Source organism: Taudactylus pleione, unplaced genomic scaffold, assembly GCF_031769625.1.
Source record: "Taudactylus pleione unplaced genomic scaffold, aTauple2 ptg000394l, whole genome shotgun sequence".
Classification (NCBI taxonomy): Eukaryota; Metazoa; Chordata; class Amphibia; order Anura; family Myobatrachidae; genus Taudactylus; species Taudactylus pleione.
This window is the reverse complement of record NW_028284795.1, coordinates 1,209,046-1,235,000: the sequence shown is the minus strand read 5'-3', so window position 1 is coordinate 1,235,000 and position 25,955 is coordinate 1,209,046. Positions and strand designations below refer to the sequence as shown.

Here is a 25,955-nt window from a genome sequence, read left to right as displayed (position 1 = left end):
GATATCCCATGCCTTGCTGTCCTGTTACATGAGGGTATAATGACATTGCTGATATCCCATGCCTTGCTGTCCTGTTACATGATGATATAATGACATTGCTGATATCCCATGCCTCGCTGTCCTGTTACATGAGGGTATAATGACATTACTGATATCCCATGCCTTGCTGTCCTGTTACATGAGGGTATAATGACATTGCTGATATCCCATGCCTTGCTGTCCTGTTACATGATGATATAATGACATTGCTGATATCCCATGCCTTGCTGTCCTGTTACATGAGGGTATAATGACATTACTGATATCCCATGCCTCGCTGTCCTGTTACATGATGATATAATGACATTACTGATATCCCATGCCTTGCTGTCCTGTTACATGAGGGTATAATGACATTGCTGATATCCCATGCCTTGCTGTCCTGTTACATGATGATATAATGACATTGCTGATATCCCATGCCTCGCTGTCCTGTTACATGATGATATAATGACATTGCTGATATCCCATGCCTTGCTGTCCTGTTACATGATGATATAATGACATTGCTGATATCCCATGCCTTGCTGTCCTGTTACATGATGATATAATGACATTGCTGATATCCCATGCCTTGCTGTCCTGTTACATGATGATATAATGACATTGCTGATATCCCATGCCTCGCTGTCCTGTTACATGATGATATAATGACATTGCTGATATCCCATGCCTCGCTGTCCTGTTACATGATGATATAATGACATTGCTGATATCCCATGCCTTGCTGTCCTGTTACATGATGGTATAATGACATTACTGATATCCCATGCCTTGCTGTCCTGTTACATGATGGTATAATGACATTACTGATATCCCATGCCTTGCTGTCCTGTTACATGATGGTATAATGACATTGCTGATATCCCATGCCTTGCTGTCCTGTTACATGATGATATAATGACATTGCTGATATCCCATGCCTTGCTGTCCTGTTACATGATGATATAATGACATTACTGATATCCCATGCCTTGCTGTCCTGTTACATGATGGTATAATGACATTACTGATATCCCATGCCTTGCTGTCCTGTTACATGATGGTATAATGACATTACTGATATCCCATGCCTTGCTGTCCTGTTACATGATGGTATAATGACATTACTGATATCCCATGCCTTGCTGTCCTGTTACATGAGGGTATAATGACATTGCTGATATCCCATGCCTTGCTGTCCTGTTACATGAGGGTATAATGACATTGCTGATATCCCATGCCTTGCTGTCCTGTTACATGATGATATAATGACATTGCTGATATCCCATGCCTTGCTGTCCTGTTACATGAGGGTATAATGACATTACTGATATCCCATGCCTCGCTGTCCTGTTACATGATGATATAATGACATTACTGATATCCCATGCCTTGCTGTCCTGTTACATGAGGGTATAATGACATTGCTGATATCCCATGCCTTGCTGTCCTGTTACATGATGATATAATGACATTGCTGATATCCCATGCCTCGCTGTCCTGTTACATGATGATATAATGACATTGCTGATATCCCATGCCTTGCTGTCCTGTTACATGATGATATAATGACATTGCTGATATCCCATGCCTTGCTGTCCTGTTACATGATGATATAATGACATTGCTGATATCCCATGCCTTGCTGTCCTGTTACATGATGATATAATGACATTGCTGATATCCCATGCCTCGCTGTCCTGTTACATGATGATATAATGACATTGCTGATATCCCATGCCTCGCTGTCCTGTTACATGATGATATAATGACATTGCTGATATCCCATGCCTTGCTGTCCTGTTACATGATGGTATAATGACATTACTGATATCCCATGCCTTGCTGTCCTGTTACATGATGGTATAATGACATTACTGATATCCCATGCCTTGCTGTCCTGTTACATGATGGTATAATGACATTGCTGATATCCCATGCCTTGCTGTCCTGTTACATGATGATATAATGACATTGCTGATATCCCATGCCTTGCTGTCCTGTTACATGATGATATAATGACATTACTGATATCCCATGCCTTGCTGTCCTGTTACATGATGGTATAATGACATTACTGATATCCCATGCCTTGCTGTCCTGTTACATGATGGTATAATGACATTACTGATATCCCATGCCTTGCTGTCCTGTTACATGATGATATAATGACATTACTGATATCCCATGCCTTGCTGTCCTGTTACATGAGGGTATAATGACATTGCTGATATCCCATGCCTTGCTGTCCTGTTACATGAGGGTATAATGACATTGCTGATATCCCATGCCTTGCTGTCCTGTTACATGATGATATAATGACATTGCTGATATCCCATGCCTTGCTGTCCTGTTACATGAGGGTATAATGACATTACTGATATCCCATGCCTTGCTGTCCTGTTACATGAGGGTATAATGACATTGCTGATATCCCATGCCTTGCTGTCCTGTTACATGAGGGTATAATGACATTGCTGATATCCCATGCCTTGCTGTCCTGTTACATGATGATATAATGACATTGCTGATATCCCATGCCTTGCTGTCCTGTTACATGAGGGTATAATGACATTACTGATATCCCATGCCTTGCTGTCCTGTTACATGAGGGTATAATGACATTGCTGATATCCCATGCCTCGCTGTCCTGTTACATGAGGGTATAATGACATTGCTGATATCCCATGCCTTGCTGTCCTGTTACATGATATAATGACATTACTGATATCCCATGCCTTGCTGTCCTGTTACATGAGGTTATTGTACCCGCGCAGTAACAATTGTTAGATTTCTGCAATGTACAACAACATAATGAAATGTCGGCTGGTGAAAATGAAATAGATTGTCCCCTATGGCCATATCAGTGACAGCAGGACCATTTCTTATAGAGCCTTTTCTTCTGTAAGGAGTATATTCCGGTGAAGCTGCCTGCACCCAGTACATGATAGGCGGCAGCCCCCGATCTGTGCTGGGAGATTGGCACCAGTCATGGCTCTGGGGAGTACTAGGTAGCGGGTGAGCTCACCTGTTGCTATAACTTCTCTCTCTCTCTCCCCCTCTCCCTTCCAGTGTAATAAGAAAGCCAAGCGTTCCGACATCGTGGTCCTGTATGCCCGTACCCTGAAGGCTCTGGACACCAGTGAGCAGGAGCGTATGAGAAGGTAATCCTGCCGGGTGGGGTGTATATAATTTTATACTGTGAGTGTGGAGAAGAGCGGTGATCGGTTCCGGTGTTAGATGCAATAATACAGGCGATCAGTGTTCATCCTCCTGTCAGTGGCGTCGCCTGTAGTTACACCGTCTGAAATGCAGAAACGTCTGGCGAATACTAAATTATCTTTTCTTTTTTCTGCTTTGCGTTCTCCTAGTTACTTATGCTGTTTTGTGAATTTTGGCTCATCGAAATGTTGAATTCTTACAGTAATGAAGGAACATTTCGGCGAATCGGCAGATTTCCAAACATTGTTAATTAGAAGGTTTTAAAACTTTACTAAGAAAGTCGCGCAGGAGAACCGCAGAATAATGGTGGAAGATGCACTTATCACAGTGACGTTACCCATGTTATTACTGGGTGTAAATACAGAATATTATAACAAACTAACACAAGGAAAACTTATGGAAAGATTGTTCTATATGCCACATTTGCTTTTGGGGAGTACGTTTTCTATCCTGATTTTCACGTCAGAAATAATTTTTTCATATTTAAATGAAAAGTCGCTAAACCGCGCTGCACATTGTACGCAAACTTGTTCCCCTTACTGTGTGCATGAGAACGTGTTTTTAAGGTTCTTCCTATATAACTATGAACTTTCTTTTAATTCCATTATCCTTGATACATATACTCTATAATGTCCTTTCAGTTCCCTGGAGAAGGAACAGTCGTTGCGGCGGAAGGCGGAGCTTGAGTCTGCGCAGTGCCGCCTTCAGGTCCAGGTTTTGACAGATGAATGTGGAAAACTCCGCAATCAGATACAGGTGAGGCGCCCAGTTCTCAAACTGACCCATGTGAGCGGCTGGGCACTAAGTACAAGATCTAGGTGAGCGGCTGGGCACTAAGTACAAGATCTAGGTGAGCGGCTGGGCACTAAGTACAAGATCTAGGTGAGCGGCTGGGCACTAAGTACAAGATCCATGTGAGCGGCTGGGCACTAGGTACAAGATCTAGGTGAGCGGCTGGGTACTAAGTACAAGATCCAGGTGAGCGGCTGGGTACCAAATGCAAGATCCAGGGGATGTGCCCAGTACGCAAACGGATCCATGTGAGTGGCTGGGCACTAAGTACAAGATCTAGGTGAGATGGCCAGTACGTAAACAGCCATGTGAGCGGCTGGGCACTAAGGGCCTGATTCAGAGCCGGACGCTATTTGATGACGCTCGTTCTCAAAAAGGGCCGGATATTTAAATTGAGCGCTCGCTCTTTGCGGTGTTTTGACGCCTATATGTCTGAGCGAGTGTCCGAAACATGCGCTCGCTATTTTGTAAAGACGCCCCTTTGCCGTTCGCATCACACGTCATCTCCGGTATTTATTAGATTAATCGGGAACATCGAAAGGCGTCGGAACTGCTCGCAGTGCTTGTGGTAGGATTTTCTTCCCGCTATTACTGCGAGCAGTTGAGGCTAAAAGACAACCAAGTGACGTGGTCGATGACGCTCCTTTACTAATTATGCACTCCCATTAAACGCCGTTTTGAGCGTTAGGCACGCCTGCGTTCTGATCTCCACTCCCCCGTTTTCAAGTACCTTCCCCTGTTACCACCCACAAACGGTACATTCAAATTAGCAGCCCTTCGTTGTTGTACTTGCGCACGATTTCCGACCGCAATGACTGGTTGGCGCATGCGCATTACGACCCATACGCATGCACAGTTGTGAGAACATCACTCAGAGCGAATGAGCGGCCGCTTTATGAGCGGCTCTGAATCAGGCCCCAAGTACAAGATCTAGGTGAGCGGCTGGGCACTAAGTACAAGATCTAGGTGAGCGGCTGGGCACTAAGTACAAGATCTAGGTGAGCGGCTGGGCACTAAGTACAAGATCTAGGTGAGCGGCTGGGCACTAAGTACAAGATCTAGGTGAGCGGCTGGGCACTAAGTACAAGATCTAGGTGAGCGGCTGGGCACTAGGTACAAGATCTAAGTGAGGGGACTGTAGCAAATGGCAGGCAATGTGCAAATCAAAGTATAACGAAACCTTTAAAATAAATAACTTCACTAGTTACAGCCATATATTGAGGATTACTTTATTTTTCTTGCATTATACCTAATAATCTGGAAACTATCGCCTTACAGTCCTGTCCTCCTATAATTGGGAATGCTTGTTCTCATGGTCACGGGCTCATTTGAAAGTGTAAAACTCCCTGTAGATAAATGAAGGCTCGTACTGGTGCTTATGTGGGCACATTCGGCCTCGGTGGCTCTGGTATTTCTACATGTAAATTCGGGGGGGTCTCTGTAGGGGAGGAGGGGGTCGTTTTCAGGCTTCTGCCAGTTGTTCATTAGCTTGGTTCTTTCCGGCAGGAGTTGAAGATGCTAATTGCCCAGCATGGAACCAGCTCTTCTCAGCAGCCCTCCCATTCCCGGGTTGGGGGGTCCAGCTCGCTGTCCTCCAGCCAAGGTCAGCACAAGTACAGCTTTGAGAAGGCCATCCTGATCTCTCAGGGAGGGAACTGTCGTGTCATGTCGTACTGTGAGCACCTGAGCTGTCTTGTGGTATCGCAGCCGTCCTCACACAGCACGCTCGTCCCTGGTAAGATGCTGACTCTTATGGTCCTTTATACGTATCTAGTGACCTCATCCGTTCTTTGGCGAGCTAGGAGAACACTTTGTGTAACACAGATCCCCATACTGCAGCAGAGCGGCCGGGTTCCTCTACCCGGGAGGCAAATCCACCGCACCCTGTAATCTGACCTGGTGCCAGGAGAACTTGCTTAGGAGTAGGGTTGTGCAGGCTCTGATAGGTTCGAGTTTGCACGCCGAGTTCGGATTTTTCCCTCCAAAAAACGGGACTCAGAAAGAGGCAAAACGTCATCTTGCATGGACAAACCTCATCATTCCTGGACTTTTGTCCAGGATTGTACACACACACACAGGTACCGGGCATGTTCTCTCCTCATACACTACACACACAGGTACCGGGCTATGCTCTATCCTCATACACTACACACACAGGTACCGGGCTATGCTCTATCCTCATACACTACACACACAGGTACCGGGCATGTTCTCTCCTCATACACTACACACACAGGTACCGGCTATGTTCTATCCTCATACACTACACACACGGGTACCGGGCTATGTTCTATCCTCCTACACTACACACACGGGTACCGGGCTATGTTCTATCCTCATACACTACACACACAGGTACCGGCTATGTTCTATCCTCATACACTACACACACGGGTACCGGGCTATGTTCTATCCTCATACACTACACACACGGGTACCGGCTATGTTCTATCCTCATACACTACACACACAGGTACCGGCTATGTTCTATCCTCATACACTACACACACAGGTACCGGGCTATGTTCTATCCTCATACACTACACACACAGGTACCGGCTATGTTCTATCCTCATACACTACACACACAGGTACCGGCTATGTTCTATCCTCATACACTACACACACGGGTACCGGGCTATGTTCTATCCTCATACACTACACACACGGGTACCGGGCTATGTTCTGCAGCAGACATTGAGATCATGGGCCTGATTCATAGTGGCATGCAGCTGCGGCTTTTGGCGGTCATGCGTCTGCGATTTTATGCAGTTGCTGCTACAAAACCCTCCCCATGGCGTACAGGGGTGCGTCTGATTGTGCAAGGACTGAGACGCCCACTATGAGCGCCTGACGCTGTAATACGGCGCCGCCATCAGATGCACCACCGATGCTGGCAGCAGCCTTCTGACAGGTGCAGATTTTCCATCAGAGTACAGCGTCCAGAGTGAATGATTTGAGCGTCTGTATGCGCAATCACACGCCCATAACACCGGACCAACTCCATGCGTGTGATTAGCCAACCCAGGAGCGTCCAGGACCTTTAATGATACAGCGCTTCTCAATTGCAGCAGCGTCTTTGTGCTCGCACAATGTGAGACGCATGCGCTGGAGGCGTTGTTAGGGATATTCTCACAGTAGCAAAACGCCATGCGTCGGCATTGCACGCGGCTCTGAATCAGGCCCCATGTTTGAGACAATTCTTTACGAGCGGCGAGGTGGTGGGTCCCAGGGGGAAGAGTGTTTCTTTACAAGCGGCGAGGTGGTGGGTCCCAGGGGGAAGAGTGTTTCTTTACGAGCGGCGAGGTGGTGGGTCCCAGGGGGAAGAGTGTTTCTTTACGAGCGGCGAGGTGGTGGGTCCCAGGGGGAAGAGTGTTTCTTTACGAGCGGCGAGGTGGTGGGTCCCAGGGGGAAGAGTGTTTCTTTACGAGCGGCGAGGTGGTGGGTCCCAGGGGGAAGAGTGTTTCTTTACAAGCGGCGAGGTGGTGGGTCCCAGGGGGAAGAGTGTTTCTTTACGAGCGGCGAGGTGGTGGGTCCCAGGGGGAAGAGTGTTTCTTTACGAGCGGCGAGGTGGTGGGTCCCAGGGGGAAGAGTGTTTCTTTACGAGCGGCGAGGTGGTGGGTCCCAGGGGGAAGAGTGTTTCTTTACAAGCGGCGAGGTGGTGGGTCCCAGGGGGAAGAGTGTTTCTTTACGAGCGGCGAGGTGGTGGGTCCCAGGGGGAAGAGTGTTTCTTTACAAGCGGCGAGGTGGTGGGTCCCAGGGGGAAGAGTGTTTCTTTACGAGCGGCGAGGTGGTGGGTCCCAGGGGGAAGAGTGTTTCTTTACAAGCGGCGAGGTGGTGGGTCCCAGGGGGAAGAGTGTTTCTTTACGAGCGGCGAGGTGGTGGGTCCCAGGGGGAAGAGTGTTTCTTTACAAGCGGCGAGGTGGTGGGTCCCAGGGGGAAGAGTGTTTCTTTACGAGCGGCGAGGTGGTGGGTCCCAGGGGGAAGAGTGTTTCTTTACAAGCGGCGAGGTGGTGGGTCCCAGGGGGAAGAGTGTTTCTTTACGAGCGGCGAGGTGGTGGGTCCCAGGGGGAAGAGTGTTTCTTTACGAGCGGCGAGGTGGTGGGTCCCAGGGGGAAGAGTGTTTCTTTACGAGCGGCGAGGTGGTGGGTCCCAGGGGGAAGAGTGTTTCTTTACAAGCGGCGAGGTGGTGGGTCCCAGGGGGAAGAGTGTTTCTTTACGAGCGGCGAGGTGGTGGGTCCCAGGGGGAAGAGTGTTTCTTTACAAGCGGCGAGGTGGTGGGTCCCAGGGGGAAGAGTGTTTCTTTACGAGCGGCGAGGTGGTGGGTCCCAGGGGGAAGAGTGTTTCTTTACGAGCGGCGAGGTGGTGGGTCCCAGGGGGAAGAGTGTTTCTTTACGAGCGGCGAGGTGGTGGGTCCCAGGGGGAAGAGTGTTTCTTTACGAGCGGCGAGGTGGTGGGTCCCAGGGGGAAGAGTGTTCTCTCACTGTCTCTGCTCTTCCCAGGTTGTGGCGTCAAGAAGCTGAGTGTAGCCAATATGAAAAGCAGCCAATATGTTCCGATACATTCCAAACAGATCCGGGGCCTGGCCTTCAATGAGCGGGCTGACGGGCTGCTGCTCTCGGCTGCCCTGGATAACACTGTGAAGCTCACCAGGTGAGGACTCCCAGCATTTTCTCCTCCGCCCCCTGAGAGCAGGGGAGTCAGACCCCCCCCCCCATGTGCGCATGGCGAATCAGTCTCCTCTAGGAATGAAGCCATTAACACTGTCCCCTTCTTCCTGCAGCCTACTGACAAACACTGTGGTCCAGACGTACAACACTGGCCGGCCGGTGTGGAGCTGCAGCTGGTGCTCTGACGATACCAACTATGTGTATGCCGGTCTCATCAATGGCTCTGTGCTCGTGTACGACCTGAGAGACACCAGCCAATGTGTGAAGGAGCTGGTACCGCTGGGCTCTCGGTAAGCGCTTATGTTTGCCTGGTGCGTAACACTGTAGAGATGGAGAGAGAATCTAGCGCCTCACAACCTGCGCTCTTCCTCTAGCTGTCCTGTGGTCTCCCTCTCCTACGTGCCCCGAGCTGCCTCCGAGGTCTTCCCATGTGGAGGGGTGCTGGCTGGAACCCTGGAGGGAGCTTGTTTTTGGGAGATGAAAGATGCTCAGTACAGGCCCCACCTTCTCCCGTTAGAGCCTGGAGGATGCACAGACATCCAGACAGAGAGCAATACGCGTCACTGCCTTGTGACTTACCGCCCTGGTAAGTATGTGCCCCTGGCTTCCCAGTACTGTATGTATGTTTGCACATAGGCTCACACAGAGATACTTGTATCGGCAGGTAAGACGCACAGCTACCTGCGCTGCGTGATGATGGAACTTACCAGCAGCCGGCTGAGTGGCGCGTCCGATGAGTACAGCTGTTCCTGTTACCCAGTCCAGACCTTCAATGCGGGACCCACCTGTAAACTCCTCACCAAGAACGCCATATTCCAGAGCCCTGACCGGGACGGCAGCACCCTAGTGTGTGCGGGAGACGAGTCGTCCAACTCTGCCCAGGTGGGGACAGGTGACCTATATGCACAGTACATCATTGTGCTGGTTATACAGTATTGTTGCTCTGGTGCTATCTGTCCATAATTGGGATTTATGTAATAACATGGAACGCACAACAGTGATGTGCGGCAACAACCAATCGGATGGCGGCTTTTAGCACGTATTCCATAGAACTGTATGTGTGTGTGTGTGTATACATACGTAATGAGCCTGTGTCTGTCCCATAGATAGACTTGTTCGATGTGGGGGGGTGTGTGTGTACTGTATGTATGTATGTGTGTGTGTATACATACGTAATGAGCCTGTGTCTGTCCCATAGATAGACTTGGTCGATGTGGGTGTGTGTGTACTGTATGTGTGTGTGTGTATACATACGTAATGAGCCTGCGTCTGTCCCATAGATAGACTTGGTCAATGTGGGGGTGTGTGTACTGTATGTGTGTGTGTGTGTATACATACGTAATGAGCCTGCGTCTGTCCCATAGATACACTTGGGAACGCTATGCCGGTTATTGTGACGCTCATACATCGATGTATTTTCCCTGGCATTATGGAGATTAAAATTACAGACTGTGTCTAAGCGCCTGATTCAGCGATGTACGCGAATCCCGACGCTATGCGTACAGTTCTAATAGCTCCGATCGGCGCATGCGCTGGCCAGTGTCAGTGACCCCTCTGACTGACGTGCTGCGGTCATTAGGGGGTAGGGAACGGGCGGCGACGGCCCTGTTTTCTGGGCTTGCTGAGACCAGCGTCACTGGCCCCGGCTGCGTGAATTTCCCGGCCATCCTGAGGTACCTGACCATTAATCAGATGTCTGATGGTCACGCTGCTGTTGGGATGGCTGCGTACTCGGAAGCAGCAGCGAATCACCGGAGGTATATGTTACACAAGACTCCTTCTGCGGCATTAGGGTCTTATCACACAGCTTCCGCGCACAAAGGCTGAGCGATAGCGCCCATCTCTGAATACGGCCCATAGTCAGCTATATAGCAGACATATGAGAACGGCACTTGGCTTTAGGGCCTCCTTAGTTAGACCATTGAGCCTCCTCACTGTAGACAATGGTCCCGTCAGCACTGATCAGGGGTCACCGCCTCGCTGGAGGTCTGGTTAGTATTCAGAGGCTTAATTAGTGGCAAGAAGGAGTATTTTCAGCTTCACACTATTCGGACATTTACACAGAGGTGGGGGATACTCCTGGCCGGGATCCACTCCCTGAGCCTAGCGCCTAAAGTGATCTGCTCGGTTGTGCGCTGTTTGGTATTCCCTTCACCGTAACCTCACAAATGATTAGGTGTTATTGCTGTGACACATCGCACAATGGTTCAGCATTAACGGCTTGGTTACTGTTCCTATTCCCATTCGCTGTCTCAGGAGGACCTAAAGCATTTAGGGGAACTGAACGTCTCCTTCATCTAAACCAGGGATGGGGAACCTCAGGCCCGGGGGGTGTATAAGGCCCCCGGAATCATTTGGTCTGGCCCTCTGAGCTTTTCTCTGCTATCCTCACCTGTCTATCACTGTGCCTATAATGTCACCCTGCAGCCAGACTCTATACAGCAGTGCTGCCCGGGGCGTCCTTAGGATGTATCATATGGTCACACTGCTGCCCTTACATCTCCCCGGATCATCCTCACCTGTCTATCACTGTGCCTATAATGTCACCCTGCAGCCAGACTCTATACAGCAGTGCTGCCCGGGGCGTCCTTAGGATGCATCATATGGTCACACTGCTGCCCTTACAGCTCCCCGGAGCATCCTCACCTGGCTATCACTGTGCCTATAATGTCACCCTTCAGCCAGAATCTATACAGCAGTGCTGCCCGGGGTGTCCTTAGGATGTATCATATGGTCACACCGCTGCCCTTACATCTCCCCGGAGCATCCTCAGGATACTCCAGGCATTGCTGTAATCACCAGCTATTGAAGCCCCCACCCCCGTGTGATGTCACATGGAGAGGCGTGGCCTGCACCAGGTCACGAATAATGTTATATATATTCAAGTGGCCCTCGGCAGATATAAGGTTCCCCACCCTTGATCTAAACGATGTTCGGATGCAATGTTTCCTAAATGGCGGGCTCGGACACAAAGGGCTTTATTTACGAAGCGGCGGCTTATGTAAGCAGCTGACCTCCTGGTGGGTTGGAGGTGAAAATTTGTATCATGTAACAATGTTCTGCGCTGCCCGGCTTCGTATTTATCACCACTCGTCGTGCTGGAGTATAGTATGCAGGTAAGAGCCATCCTGGCGGGGTGTAACGGAACTAGTTACCTTACAGGCGTATTACTGGCTTTATGTTCTGTATATAGAGAGCGATCATCTGTCTATAGTAGTGATTCCGCTGCCACGTTAGCGGCTGTGTGACCGGTTCTCCTCTTTGTCCCATCGCAGCTCTGGCACTCGGGCAGCGGCTCCCTGGTGCAGAAGCTGCAGGCGGATCAGCCCGTGCTGGACATTTGCCCCATAGAGGTAAATCAGAGCCACCTGCTGGCCACTCTAACAGAGAAGATGGTGAAGATCTACAAATGGGAGTGACATGGACGATGGCCCCGGACCCCCGTGCTGCTATGTGACCACATACCTGGTGTAATCAGTGACTGCCCCCTGCCTGACCTGGAGCCAAGGATAGTAATCATCGCTTCCTCGCTGTATATTGTACATATTCTCTGTAATGTAAAGACTTTCCTCCTCCTCCTCCTCCTCCTCCTTCTTTTTTATTGTGTTCTCTTTTTTTTTTTTTTCCTTTTCTGTCTGAATAAAAGTTTGTTAATTTTAATGAACCCTGGTGCGCGTTGCGTTCTGTGCTGGATGGTGGTCACGGCAGGATAGGACATATGTACCCCGCTCCTGCCCTACAAGATTGTGATAGATATTAAACTGGATCCCGTACAGACAAGTTCTGGTGTTTCCGAAGCTTAGTTGATATTTTTTTTTTGCCTAAAGGGGCCAGCCTGGGGGGGCACTGCCTAAAGGGGCCAGCCTGGGGGGGGGCACTGCCTAAAGGGGCCAGCCTGGGGGGGGGGGCACTGCCTAAAGGGGCCAGCCTGGGGGGGGGGGGCGCACTGCCTAAAGGGGGCCAGCCTGGGGGGGGGCGCACTGCCTAAAGAGGCCAGCCTGGGGGGCACTGCCTAAAGGGGCCAGCCTGGGGGGGGGCACTGCACACAGGACACTTTAAACCTGGGGGGCCTTATGCACTGCACAGGGGCAAAGCTAAACTACAGAGGGCAATGCATAAAGGTGAAAACTGCAGGGGGCACTGTGTAAAGGGCACAAATACAGGGGGCACTGCATAATGGGCACTTTTGACTGAGAGCCAGTGGGGGGGGGGGAGCAGCCTGAGACATGTCGGGCTGGATTGGTCTGGGAGATACCTCTTTTCCCGGCGCACGCATAATTGCGAAGGCCCCCACCCGGCTACTTTTGGATGCTACCCGGATGGGGAAAAAAATTTCTGGGGTGAACTGTGTGTGTGTGTGTGTGTGTGTGTGTGTGTGTGTGTGTGTGTGTGTGTGTGTGTGTGTGTGTGTGTGTGTGTGTGTGTGTGTGTGTGTAAGACAAACTTTTTTCTTTTTCCAGGTGCCTATTAACTGATGGCCCTGGGTGCAGTCCTGTCTCTTTAAGGCAGGACCCAGTTTTCTGTTTAAAATGTATGCAAGCTTGAGGCCAAGATGGCAGATCAAGTTCATTTATCTGAGAATCAGTGTAGGGACTGGCTAGATGGGAATGACCGTGAAGCGGTGGCCAGCTTAACAAATTATTGCAATATTTTGGAACCAACATTCCCTATGTTCAAAGGAGTTGCAGTTTGAAAAGCATGTGAGTGCCGAGTTTGTATGATATTTTTTATGTAGATGGTGTGGTCACATACCAAGGGCACCCCAGATGGTCGAGTGCCATGGATTGAGCCTGTCGTATGTATGTATATATTGTGTGTGTTCATTCGCCAATAAATATAATTGCTCAGTCTGTGGCGTATGTACATAGCGAGCCACCTTGTCCTGGAAAACACAGATACTGTCCAGACGAGAACAAAGGTCATTCCCTAAATACAGTCTCTATTGTATGAAAGAGGACGGAAGTAGAACTCACATGTGAGAATAGTTTCCTCTGATCACTACCCCAGTATGGATAAACGGATAACGCTCATCGGGTGCGATTTACTTACATCTATAGCCCTGATACTGTATCACAGCCGAATGATACAGCCGGGAGCTGCCGAGGGACCAGCGCTGATCCATACCATAGCGGCCGTGCAATGTGCCTAATTACCCTACACATACTATGCTGGGCTATGCAGCGTTACTCCTATGTCATCCTTACCCTACACATACTATGCTGGGCTATGCAGCGTTACTCCTATGTCATCCTTACCCTACACATACTATGCTGGGCTATGCAGCGTTACTCCTGTGTCATCCTTACCCTACACATACTATACTGGGCTATGCAGCGTTACTCCTGTGTCATCCTTACCCTACACATACTATGCTGGGCTATGCAGCGTTACTCCTGTGTCATCCTTACCCTACACATACTATGCTGGGCTATGCAGCGTTACTCCTGTGTCATCCTTACCCTACACATACTATGCTGGGCTATGCAGCGTTACTCCTGTGTCATTCTTACCCTACACATACTATGCTGGGCTATGCAGCGTTACTCCTATGTCATCCTTACCCTACACATACTATGCTGGGCTATGCAGCGTTACTCCTATGTCATCCTTACCCTACACATACTATGCTGGGCTATGCAGCGTTACTCCTATGTCATCCTTACCCTACACATACTATGCTGGGCTATGCAGCGTTACTCCTATGTCATCCTTACCCTACACATACTATGCTGGGCTATGCAGCGTTACTCCTATTTCTACTTCAGGGTCCATAGGGGGTCCACAGGGTTGACCTTGGGGTATAGCTGGATCTGGATCCACGGGCACCACGCAGTTAAAGCTTTGCTGCTCCCAGGATGCACTTGGGTCCGTCCTCCTCTATACCCCGCCCCGGCCACAGGCACCTCAGTTTTAGTTGGTGCCCGGCCGGAGTCGGGTCACCCTGTCGCAGTGGGGCTGCAGGAGCAGCCCCTAAGCTTTATTTTAAAAGAGAAATTTTTTATTTTTTTCTTCTTTTTTTACACTGTTAGAGCGGCAGCATCAGACTGTCCTTTAGGACGTCCATGCTGCCGCTCCTTCTCCCCGCTGGCGCCGCGACGCCAGTACAGCTCTGGGGATCGCGGCGGGACCCCAGAGCCTGTACTAGCCGGGCTCTGGGGATTCCCTTGACTGCTGCCGGACGCGACGGGGATCAGGTAAGCCGCGGGTCGCCGCGTGCGGCGGCCCGCGGATACTTCAATGCAGTCAGGAGCCTCCGGTCTCTGGGGACAGACCGGAGGCGCTAGCGGCGGCGGCGGGCTCCCCCTCAATTGAGGAATACCCCGCGTGTCTGCTAGACCACCAGGGTATCAGGCTGGTAGCGGGACCGGCAACCCGGGGGTTAATTGCTAGCCAGGGGAGGCAGCCTTCCCTGTCTAGCGGCTCCTCCCCTCAGCTCAGCGCGCCTTTCAACTAGGAGTCTGGCGTCGCTGAGCTGCTCTTATCTCTCGGCCACTCCTCCTCTGAGGTCTCCGGCGGCCATCTTTACTGGCACATCGCAGACTCCCAGGCGGTATCAAGTGGACCGGTCCCCCTGTGTACCTCTCCCCTGCTGAAGGACAGTGTACACAGCGCTATAGCCCTCCCAGACACTGAATCTGGGCGGTTGATTGTAGCGGAAGGTGCAGTGAGTATAACTTTTCTGCATTGTATGTGACTATTGCTAGTGCTGCCTGTCTGTGACTTATTCTCCTTACTGTCAGCTTATAACTATCCCTTTCCTTCTCCTACGGCCCGGCAGGTGTGTGGGGGAAGGGCGTTTTTCTGAGACCCTCACTTATATAAAACACGTATTTGTGGGGTCAGTCACATACTGTTGTGTGCTACACAGTACCATATCTGGGCTGTTGTGTCGCATACTGGTGAGTGCGCGGGTGTTAAAACCGTAATTCCTCTGGTGATACCTATTTCTTGTGTATTTACGGTATCATGTCGGATGAGGAGACTGAGCGCTCTGTGGCTCCTGTGCTATTTTCCTGCAGACGCTGTGCTGCTGGAGTTGATGGGGAGGACTTATCTCAGGATGGTCTGTGCGGGCGGTGCCAGCTGGTACCGGGCCCCTCCAACCCCCCTGTATCACAGGACCCTCCTTGGGCGATGTTTTCACAGGTGCTGGCGTCTATTGCGGACCGGTTATCGGTCCCATCAGCGGTCCCTTCTAGGGCGTTACCGCAGCCCACCATCCCCCATTCCCCGAGGGTTCCACAAATGTTGCGGTCTTCCCCCGGGGCCCAGACTGTGGGTCCTTACTCGGGACTGCCTGTGTATGTGCAGTCTTCCCCAGGGACGTGTCAGTCTGTAGTGCCTTTGCAGAGTGTTGCTCCGACGGCTCCTCCGCCTTGGGTGGATGTTCTATCCAGCTCCGTACAGAGTCTGGCGGCTTCATCCTCGGCGTTTCAGTCTATGTTGCAAGGTGATGGGCCACCAAGGGTGTCTAAACGTCCGGTTGTGAGTTCACTAGCTGCGCAGTTGTCGGACTCAGAAGTGTCCTCAGATGATGGAGAAATCCATGAGGACTCTGACTCTGATGTCATGGGGCAGGAGGTGGAAGCTAAGTCCTCCATTAATGTTCCAGCCTTAGTTAGGGCGGTGCGGGCTATCCTACATGTTGAGGATGATGCGCCGGCTCCTAGGTCGAAGTTTCCTAATTTTAAAAAGGCCAAGGTGACCTCAACTGTGTTCCCCCTGTCTGATCAATTATCGGATCATATGGCGGCGGCCTGGCAATTACCTAGTAAGAGGTTCCATCCACAGAAGAGGTTGGCGGCGAACTATCCTTTTCCTGAAGCTCATTGCAGGAAATGGGAAACTCCGCCGGCGGTGGATTCCCACGTTACCCGCTTGATCAAAAGCGCGACGTTGCCATTGCCGTCTATCTCCTCTTTGAAGGATCCCACGGACAGGAAGGTGGAGACTTGTTTAAAGTCCATTTATTCTCTTTCCGGGGCGGTGGCTCGCCCGTCCATGGCTATCTCCTGGGTGGCTAAAGCCATTGAGGCATGGGCCAATGCCTTGGAGGATACCTTTCCTGATGAGGCTCCGGATATCCAGAGAGCGTTAGTGGGACAGATGCGGGATGCAGCTTCCTATATTGGGGAAGCGTCTTTGGATGCCAGCCTGCTCACTTCTAGGGTGTCGGCTGCAGCGGTATCTGCTCGGCGCTCCCTGTGGCTGAGGTCCTGGAGGGCTGATGCAGATTCAAAAAAGGGTCTGGAGGCCTTGCCTTTTAATGGTGATTTACTATTTGGTCCGGATTTGGACAGAATAGTGGATACTTTGGCTAAGTCCAAGTCGGCTTTTCTCCCTTCGGCCTCTGCGCCGGCTAAAGTGAGGAGCTCTGCCTTTCGGTCCTTTCGGGTTCAGGGTAAGGCCAAGGGCCAGTCCTTCCCGAGACATTCGGCGACCAAGGCCGCACCCAAGCCCAAGAAGCAGGCATGGAGTGCTCGGCGCCCTTCTTCCAAGCAGGAGGATAAGCCTGCTGCCTGATGGGACGGGCCTCTCTCTGGGGGACCCCAGAGTGGGAGGCCGACTTCTCCAATTCGCCCAGTGTTGGCACAATACCACCACGGATGCCTGGGTTCGAGAAGTAGTCTCTCAGGGGTACGCCCTGTCTTTTCGGTTCAGGCCTTTCCACGGCTCCGAGGGTGTTCACCAAGGTGATGGCGGTTATGGCTGCCCACCTTCGGGGTCAGGGTCTACGTCTGTTGCCGTACCTGGACGATCTTCTGCTGCTGGCGAGCTCCCCGGAGGTGATTCTTCGACATCTCCACCTGACCATTGCTTGTCTTCAAGCACACGGGTGGTTGATAAACTGGAAGAAGTCCTCCCTGATTCCATCACAACGGATGGTTCATTTGGGAGCCCTGCTGGATTCTCGTCAGCAGCGGATTTTCCTGACTCCAGAGAAGGTCTCCTCCCTGCAGCTGCGGATACACAGTTGCCTGAGCAGTTGCCGCCTGTCGGTCCATTCAGCTATGAGAGTTCTGGGGTCCATGGTGTCGACATTCGACATGGTGGAATTTGCCCAGTTCCATTCCCGGTCCCTGCAGGGGCTGATTCTATCGGAATGGAACGGGTTACCTCACCGGATCCGCTCTCAGATGCTGGTGTTGTCCGCGGAGGTTCGGCAGTCTTTGGCTTGGTGGCTTCAGACGGTGCATCTGGTCGAGGGGCGCCCCTTTTGGATCCCGGACTGGGTCCTGCTCACGACGGATGCCAGTCCTCGGGGTTGGGGGGCAGTGACCGGCTCATTATCGCTTCAGGGTCGTTGGTCCGCGGAAGAAGCACTTCTCCCCATCAACATCCTGGAACTGCGGGCTGTGTACAGGGCCCTGCAGTCGTCCGGCCCCGCTCTTCACGGAAGGGCGGTTCAGGTGCAGTCCGACAACGCCACCACGGTGGCGTACATCAACCACCAAGGGGGAACTCGCAGTCGGGCAGCAATGTCGGAGGTGTCTCGCATTCTTGCTTGGGCGGAGTGTCACGTTCCAGCGATCTCGGCAGTCTTCATTCCCGGAGTCCTCAATTGGGAGGCGGACTTCCTCAGCCGTCACGATGTGCATCCCGGGGAATGGTCGCTTCACCCAGAGGTGTTTCAGCTACTCGTGGACAGGTGGGGGCTGCCGGAGCTGGACTTGATGGCCTCCCGTCACAATCACAAGTTGCCCGTTTACGGGTCAAGGACAAGAGACGCAGGCGCCTGTCTGGTAGACGCTCTGTCGGTGAAATGGACGTTTCACCTGGCGTATCTGTTTCCTCCGATATCCTTACTTCCTCGGGTTCTGCGGAAATTCAAGCAGGACGGCGGCACGCTCGTGCTGGTGGCTCCGGCGTGGCCCAGACGTCCTTGGTACTCCGATCTGAGGTGCCTCTCCATCGACGCTCCGTACCTTCTTCCTCAGCGTCGGGACCTGTTGTCTCAGGGGCCCTGCCTTTACCCGGATCTGGGTCGGCTGTCTTTGACGGCGTGGCTCTTGAGACAGCCGTCTTGAGGTCTAGGGGTTTCTCCAGTTCAGTGATTGGTACCATGCTTAGGGCACGCAAGCCTGCCTCCGCGCGGATTTACCACAGGGTGTGGCGCACTTATTTTCAATGGTGTGAATCCAGAAACTATGATCCGCAGGTGTTCCGGGTTTCCAGAATCTTGGAATTTCTTCAATCGGGTTTGGACCTCGGCTTACGCCTGGCCTCTCTGAAGGTTCATGTGTCTGCTCTGTCCGTGTGGTTTCAGCGACGGATTGCTACACTGCCAGATGTTTACACCTTTTTCCAAGGTGTTCTCAGGATCCAGCCTCCCTTCGTGCCTCCGGTGGCTCCGTGGGACTTGACGGTGGTACTGAGGGTCTTGCAGGGTCCTCCTTTTGAGCCGCTTGAGTCGGTGGAGCTCAAGTGGCTGACGTTTAAGACCATTTTTCTCCTGGCAATTGCTTCGGCCAGGAGGGTTTCAGAATTGGGGGCGCTTTCCTGTCGCCCTCCTTTTCTGATTTTTCACCAGGACAGGGCAGTGCTCCGCACGCGTCCTGAGTTTTTGCCCAAAGTGGTTTCAAAGTTCCACATTAATCAGGAACTTGTTGTGCCAGCTTTTCAGTCACCTGATCTTTCGGCTGGTGAGGCTTCCTTGGATGTGGTCCGGGCACTTAGAATCTATGTGGACCGGACTGCTTCGGTTAGGAAGTCGGATTCTTTGTCCTCTTCGGTTTTCACAAGAGGGGTTGGCCTGCCAACAAGCAAACGTTAGCCCGTTGGCTTCGTTCAGTTATTTGTGAGGCTTATGCGCAGGAGGGTTTACCTGTGCCAGCCTCTGTTAAGGCTCATTCCACTCGTTCTGTGGGTCCCTCTTGGGCTGCTAGACGTGGCGCCTCCGCTGTTCAGCTGTGTAAGGCGGCTACTTGGTCTTCAATTCAGACGTTTTTGAGGTTTTATGCGTTTGACACCTTCGCCTCTCAGGATGCATCCTTTGGGCGCCGGGTACTCCTTTCAGCACAGGAGCGTCCCCGCCCTTAGTTGAACTGCTTTGGGACATCCCCAAGGTCAACCCTGTGGACCCCTATGGACCCTGAAGTAGAAAACAAGAGATATGGTAAGAACTTACCGTTGTTATCTCTGTTTCTACGAAGTCCATAGGGTCCACAGGGCGCCCGCCCTGACGCACCTGGCTTCAAATGGGCTGTGTGGCTGGTCACCGGTTTTCCGTCTCCCATTTCTGTGAGTATGGTTTCTTGTGTGTTCCAGTCTTCCTTCTCTCTGTTTAGTCTCCTCCTCCGGCCTTAGCTGCTTACCAACTGAGGTGCCTGTGGCCGGGGCGGGGTATAGAGGAGGACGGACCCAAGTGCATCCTGGGAGCAGCAAAGCTTTAACTGCGTGGTGCCCGTGGATCCAGATCCAGCTATACCCCAAGGTCAACCCTGTGGACCCTATGGACTTCGTAGAAACAGAGATAACAGCGGTAAGTTCTTACCATATCTCTTGTTGTCATCCTTACCCTACACATACTATGCTGGGCTATGCAGCGTTACTCCTATGTCATTCAGTACTTGTTCTTCCGTCCTAATGTCCATTAAGAGAACATATAGAAAAATCTACAGACCGGTACAGAGCAGTGAAGGTGTTTCGTGGCGATTCGCTGGCACAGCGTGATGGGCGGCTGCTGAGCGTGGAGGAGGATTGCCACATACACCGTGTAATCCGAATGATGGCGTTAGATAAATATGGAAGTGATTGCAGTGCAGGTTCCTGTATATTTGTTACACTCCACACAAATCTAGGAAATCCCTGTGATAGTGCAACACCTCACCCCCCTCTGCCTGGCGCTGTGCAACACCTCACCCCCCTCTGCCTGGCGCTGTGCAACACCTCACCCCCCTCTGCCTGGCGCTGTGCAACACCTCACCCCCCTCTGCCTGGCGCTGTGCAACGCCCACTCCCTCCTCTGCCTGGCGCTGTGCAGCGCCCACACCCCCCCCTGCCTGGGGACACTGGTAAAGTGACTCTGCCTGGTGATGTGCAGCGCCCACACCCCCCTCTGCCTGGTGATGTGCAGCGCCCACACCCCCCTCTGCCTGGCGCTGTGCAACGCCCACTCCCTCCTCTGCCTGGCGCTGTGCAGCGCCCACACCCCCCCCCTGCCTGGGGACACAGGTAAAGTGACTCTGCCTGGCGCTGTGCAGCGCCCACACCCCCCTCTGCCTGGTGATGTGCAGCGCCCACACCCCCCTCTGCCTGGCGCTGTGCAACGCCCACACCCTTCTCTGCCTGGCGCTGTGCAGCGCCCACACCCCCCTCTGCCTGGGGATACTGGTAAAGTGACTCTGCCTGGTGCTGTGCAGCGCCCACACCCCCCTCTGCCTGGTGCTGTGCAGCGCCCACACCCCCCTCTGCCTGGTGCTGTGCAGCGCCCACACCCCCCTCTGCCTGGTGCTGTGCAGCGTGAGCAACCCCTGTCTAGGACATGGGTAAAGTGGCACTGCCTGGCTATGAAGGAAGCATACATTTTGTTTTTCTTTCCGCCTAAATAGGACAATAACTTTCTTAGATAATGCATCACCCAGAACACATGCCCAATCCGAAGACCATTTGTAGCGAGTCTTCATCCTCATTTAGGGTAAATTTATTTTGTTCAGGGTCCATAGGGCTCCACAGGGAGACAATGGGGTGTAGGTGGGACCTGGAGGACCGGACACCAGCAGAAAAGCTTTTGCAATCCCAAGATACCCCGCCCACAGCCTGAGGGCAACTGTTTTGTTGGTGTCCGGCAGGAGCTGGATCACCATTATAACGGGACTGCATTAAGCAGCCCAAGCTTTTATCGGCGGCCTCCGAGGGGGACTAGCTAGCAGGCTCCCCGGACCCCAAACTGTAGCCCGGAATTCAGGGGACAGGTAAGGCGGAAACTCGTTTGTGGGGACCCACATTGTTACGCAGTCTTCGGTCTTAGGAGACAGACCAGAGGCGCTGATGTGGACACTGGTGCGCACATGACTCCACTAGACCACCGGGGTATAGGATACACTGGCACACATGGGAATATGTAGAGGCCAGGGGATCTGGTGGTTAACGTCCGCAAAGGTGCTCACCCTGCAGCCCCTCCCACAGCCCTGGTCGCTGTTCCTGGTGTTCCCTGGGCTGCTCCTCCCTCACCCTCCGTCCCCCTCAGAGACGCGCGGCAGCCATTTTATGCAAGCAGGTCTCCGAGAACGCTGGGTCCAGTCTCCCTGTATACCTCTCCCATGGGCCAGGTCATACAACGCTATATCCTACCAGCCACTGCGCTCTGTGTAGTACATTTTAGTGCACATTGCAGACGTAATATTTTTCAGCGTTTGTATGTGACCTATGCTAGCGCTATTCTCTACTTTCCATACTGTCAGCTTATACCTTTCCCTTTATTCTACTATACCCTGACATACTAAGGTACAGGGGGTTCATTGTACCTCACATCTCCTATATATTTGTGAGGGCTATCACATACTATATAGCGTGGTTGCCCACTACATTGTGCCATATTACACACTGCACTGTGTCAGATTGTGTATGTTATTATCCCTGTAGCTGTGTCTGGCAGAGGAAAGAATAACAAGCAGCCTGATGCTACTGCTCCTACTATGGTGTACTGTAAGTCCTGCTCTACAGGATTTAGCCCCAGAGGACCTCACTCAGGTCTTTGTGCTAATTGTTACACAGCCTCAGGTCCCTCAGCCCCGGTGTCTCCTCCTCAGGACCCACCCTTGGCTGCCTTTTCACAGGTGCTGGCAGAATATTGCGGTCCTCCCAGCGGTCCCTGTGGTAGCTTCCCCTATGGGATGGCCACAGCAGGTGCTCCCTACAAATCCTTTGCCTCCCCCATGGGTAGATGTATTTTATACCTCAGTACAGAGTTTGGCGGATACCTCTATAGTTTTTCAGCAAATGCTGCAAAAAGAAAAGCTTTTACCTACTAAATGTGCTGTTATCTTCCCAGTCCACACAGTTATCTGATTCTGATATATATTATCTGGGGAGGCAGAAGGCGCAGATCTCTCTCACTCTGTCTCAGGAGACTAGGACCCACCCTATAAACTAAATATACCTGCTTTATATTACAAATAGAAGAGGACGACAAAAGGTAGTTTTACCAGTTTCCTCACTGACCAGCTATCTGATCACATGAGTGACACTTGGAATATGCCCGGTAAAAGGTTTCTCAATTCCAAAACGGTTTAGTTCCTTTTACCCTCTTCCTGCTACTGATTGTACTAAATGGGAAGTTCCCCCAGCAGTGGATGCTTATGTAACATGACTTTAAAAATGCCAAGTTACCCATTCATACTACTACCTCCTTGAAGGAGACTACATATAGATGTATAGAAGCTTGTCATAGATCCATATACTCTCTTACAGGAGCTATTACTCGTCCTGCTAGGGCTACGGCCTGGGTGGCAAAAGCCATTGAGAGTTTGGCAGAGAACCTAGAAGAGACATTTCCTCCTGATGCTTCGAGGGAACAGCTGTCCTACATATCTCACATTAGAGATGCAGCCTCCTATTTAGGTGAAGCAGTTCTGGATATGGCTCTCCTGGCCTCCAGGATATCTGCCACTTCGATAGTGGCCCACTGTATTGTTTGGCTACGTTCATGGAAAGCAGATTCAGTCTCAAAACATGCTCTGGAGTCTCTGCCTTATTCTGGTGACATCCTATTTAGTCCAGAATTGGATAAAATTGTGACTACCTTGGCAGCTTCCAAGATGGATGTTATCCTTTCGCTCCTTTTGCCGTCAAGGAAAAGCCAAGAGTCAGTCCTTTCAACGACAGCAGACTTCAACCAAGGCCTCCAAGCCTAGGGCAAAATAGGCCTGGGCTACTAGATGTCCACTTGCCAAGTCTGAGAACAAGCCTACCGCCTGATGGGGCAGGCCTCTCCCTGGGCGGCTCCTTGGGTGGGAGGCAGACTTTCTTAATTTCACCCAGGTTTGGTATCAAACCACGTCTGATGCCTGGGTAAGGGAAGTGGTCTCCCATGGATACGCGCCCTCATTCCTGAGGTGACCACCCCCAGCAGTTAGTTTGCTTAGGACCTCCATCGGACCCAACCAGGGCCCTGCTGCTCCAAAAATCCATTTAGTCTTTACCGAATTCAGGAATAATAATTTTGGGTCCCCTCCTCACAACGGGGCAAGGGCTATTATTCTACTCTTTTCGTAGTTCAGAAGCCCAATGGTTCTCATTGTCCTATCCTCAACCTCAAAACTCTGAACAAGTTTATCAAGGGGCCCAGGTTTCGTATGGAAACCCTCCATTCCATTATCCTAGCTTTTGGAGCCTGGGGATTTTATGGTGTCTCTAGACATTCAGGACGCTTAACTACATGTACCTATAGCCCCTTCTCATCAACAATATCTCTGGTTTGCTATACTACTGCAACATTACCAAATACAGGCTCTGCCGTTCGACCTTTCAAGGCCCCCCCCCCCCCGGGTCTTTACCAAGATCATGGCAGTTATGGCGGCCTCTTTTCGTCATCAAGGGATCAGACTGTTCCCATACTTGATCTCTTGCTGTTGGCCAGCTCCCCAGCGACTCTTTACAGCCATCTGAAGGTAACTATTGCCTTTCTTCAAGTGCACGGTTGGCTGATCAACTGGAAAAAAATCTTCCCTAACACCCTCTCAAAGGATGGTACATTTGGGAGCCCTCCTGGACTCTCGAGTTCAGAGAATCTTCCTAACGGCGGACAAGAGTTCAGCAATCCAGCTCAAACTATGCAGACTGCTCCACAATTGCCGAATGTCAATTCACTCTGCAAAATGCAGGTCTCGGGATCAATGTTGTCCACCTTTGACATGGTGGAGTTCTCCCAGTTTCATTCCAGGCCCCTAAAATACCTGATACTCTCAAGGTGGAATGGGCTACCCCATTTGCTCAAATCTCAGATGATTGGCCTCCCCCCATAGGTTCGCCTATCCCTAGCCTAGTGGCTACAGACTAGACTCGTCCCTTTTGGATCCCGGACTGGGCTCTCCTCACCACGGACGCAAGCCTCCGAGGGTGGGGTTCAGTAACCGGCCAGCACTCGTTCCAGGGCTGATGGTCCCCAGTCAAGGTAGTGTTACCAATCAACATCCTGGAACTTCGAGCCATCTACAGTGCTCTCACTCTGGCTCTGAATATTCTGAAAAACAGGCCAGTACTAGTACAATCCGACAATGCCATGACTGTGGCTTACCTCAATCACCAAGGGGGCACTCTAAGTCAGTCAGCAATGACAGAAGTGTCTCGCATTCTCACATGGTAGGAACGCAATCTCCCAGCCATCTCTGCAGTGTTCATCCCGGGGATTCTCAATTGGGAAGCTGACTTCCTCAGCCGTCACGACGTGCATGCAGGAGAATGGTCTCTACATCCAGAAGTCTTTCAGCTTCTAGTGGACAAATGGGGTCTTCCGAAAGTGGATCTCAAGTCCTCAAGACACAACAAGCTTCCAAATTATGGAGCCAGAACAAAGGACCCCAACGCGGCCTTCATAGACGCATTGTCAGTGAAATGGAAATTCCATTTGGCATATCTCTTCCAACCAATCTCCCGGCTTCCTCGAGTGCTTCGAAAGTTCCTACAGGAGGGGGGGGGCACAGTCCTGTTCATAGCTCTGGCTTGGCCTTGACGTCATTGGTGCTCCGATCTTCAAAGGCTCTCCATAGACTTTCCTCTTCAACTTCCTCTATGAGAAGACCTGTTGTCTCACTGTCCATGTCTACATCTGGACCTAGCCAGTCTCTTTAAACGGCTTGGCTCTTGAGACTTAACTCCTGATGGCTAAGGGTTTCTCCAGCTCTGTGGTCCAGACCATGCTCAGAGCACGTAACTGGCCTAAGCCAGGATTTACCACAGAATTTGGCATACATATTTCCAATGGTATGCTCCAAGAAACTATGACCTGTAATTCTTTTAAGGTTTCTCGAATTCTTGCCTTTCTTCAGGCTGGATTGGATCTAGGCCTCCGCCTAGCATCTCCGAACGTGCAGGTGTCACCTTTTGTCTATCTGGTTTTAGCGCAGAATTGCTACAATACCAGATGTTAAAACCTTCATGCAAGATGTTCTACGTATACAATCTCCCTCTGTCCTTCCTGTGGCTCCATGGGATTTGTCAGCGGTGCTCCAAGCTCTGCTGGAACCTCCATTCGAAACCCTGGAATCAGTGGATATCAAGTGGCTCACTGCGAAGACTCTGTTTCTTCTG

General features: G+C 51.4%; 1 protein-coding gene across 1 annotated transcript in view; it reads left to right on the top strand.

The window, feature by feature from the left end:
* Nucleotides 1-12,369, top strand: part of LOC148506818 (E3 ubiquitin-protein ligase rfwd3.S-like) — a 44,856-nt gene extending 32,487 nt beyond the window's left edge. The window contains exons 6-13 of the mRNA XM_088446224.1: nucleotides 3,094-3,185; nucleotides 3,885-3,999; nucleotides 5,542-5,770; nucleotides 8,538-8,688; nucleotides 8,819-8,995; nucleotides 9,080-9,291; nucleotides 9,370-9,587; nucleotides 11,981-12,369. Coding sequence (XP_088302350.1) covers nucleotides 3,094-3,185; nucleotides 3,885-3,999; nucleotides 5,542-5,770; nucleotides 8,538-8,688; nucleotides 8,819-8,995; nucleotides 9,080-9,291; nucleotides 9,370-9,587; nucleotides 11,981-12,124 — 1,338 coding nt within the window. The 3' untranslated portion in view covers nucleotides 12,125-12,369. The remainder of the gene's footprint in view (nucleotides 1-3,093; nucleotides 3,186-3,884; nucleotides 4,000-5,541; nucleotides 5,771-8,537; nucleotides 8,689-8,818; nucleotides 8,996-9,079; nucleotides 9,292-9,369; nucleotides 9,588-11,980) is intronic.
* Nucleotides 12,370-25,955: the final 13,586 nt, after the last annotated feature.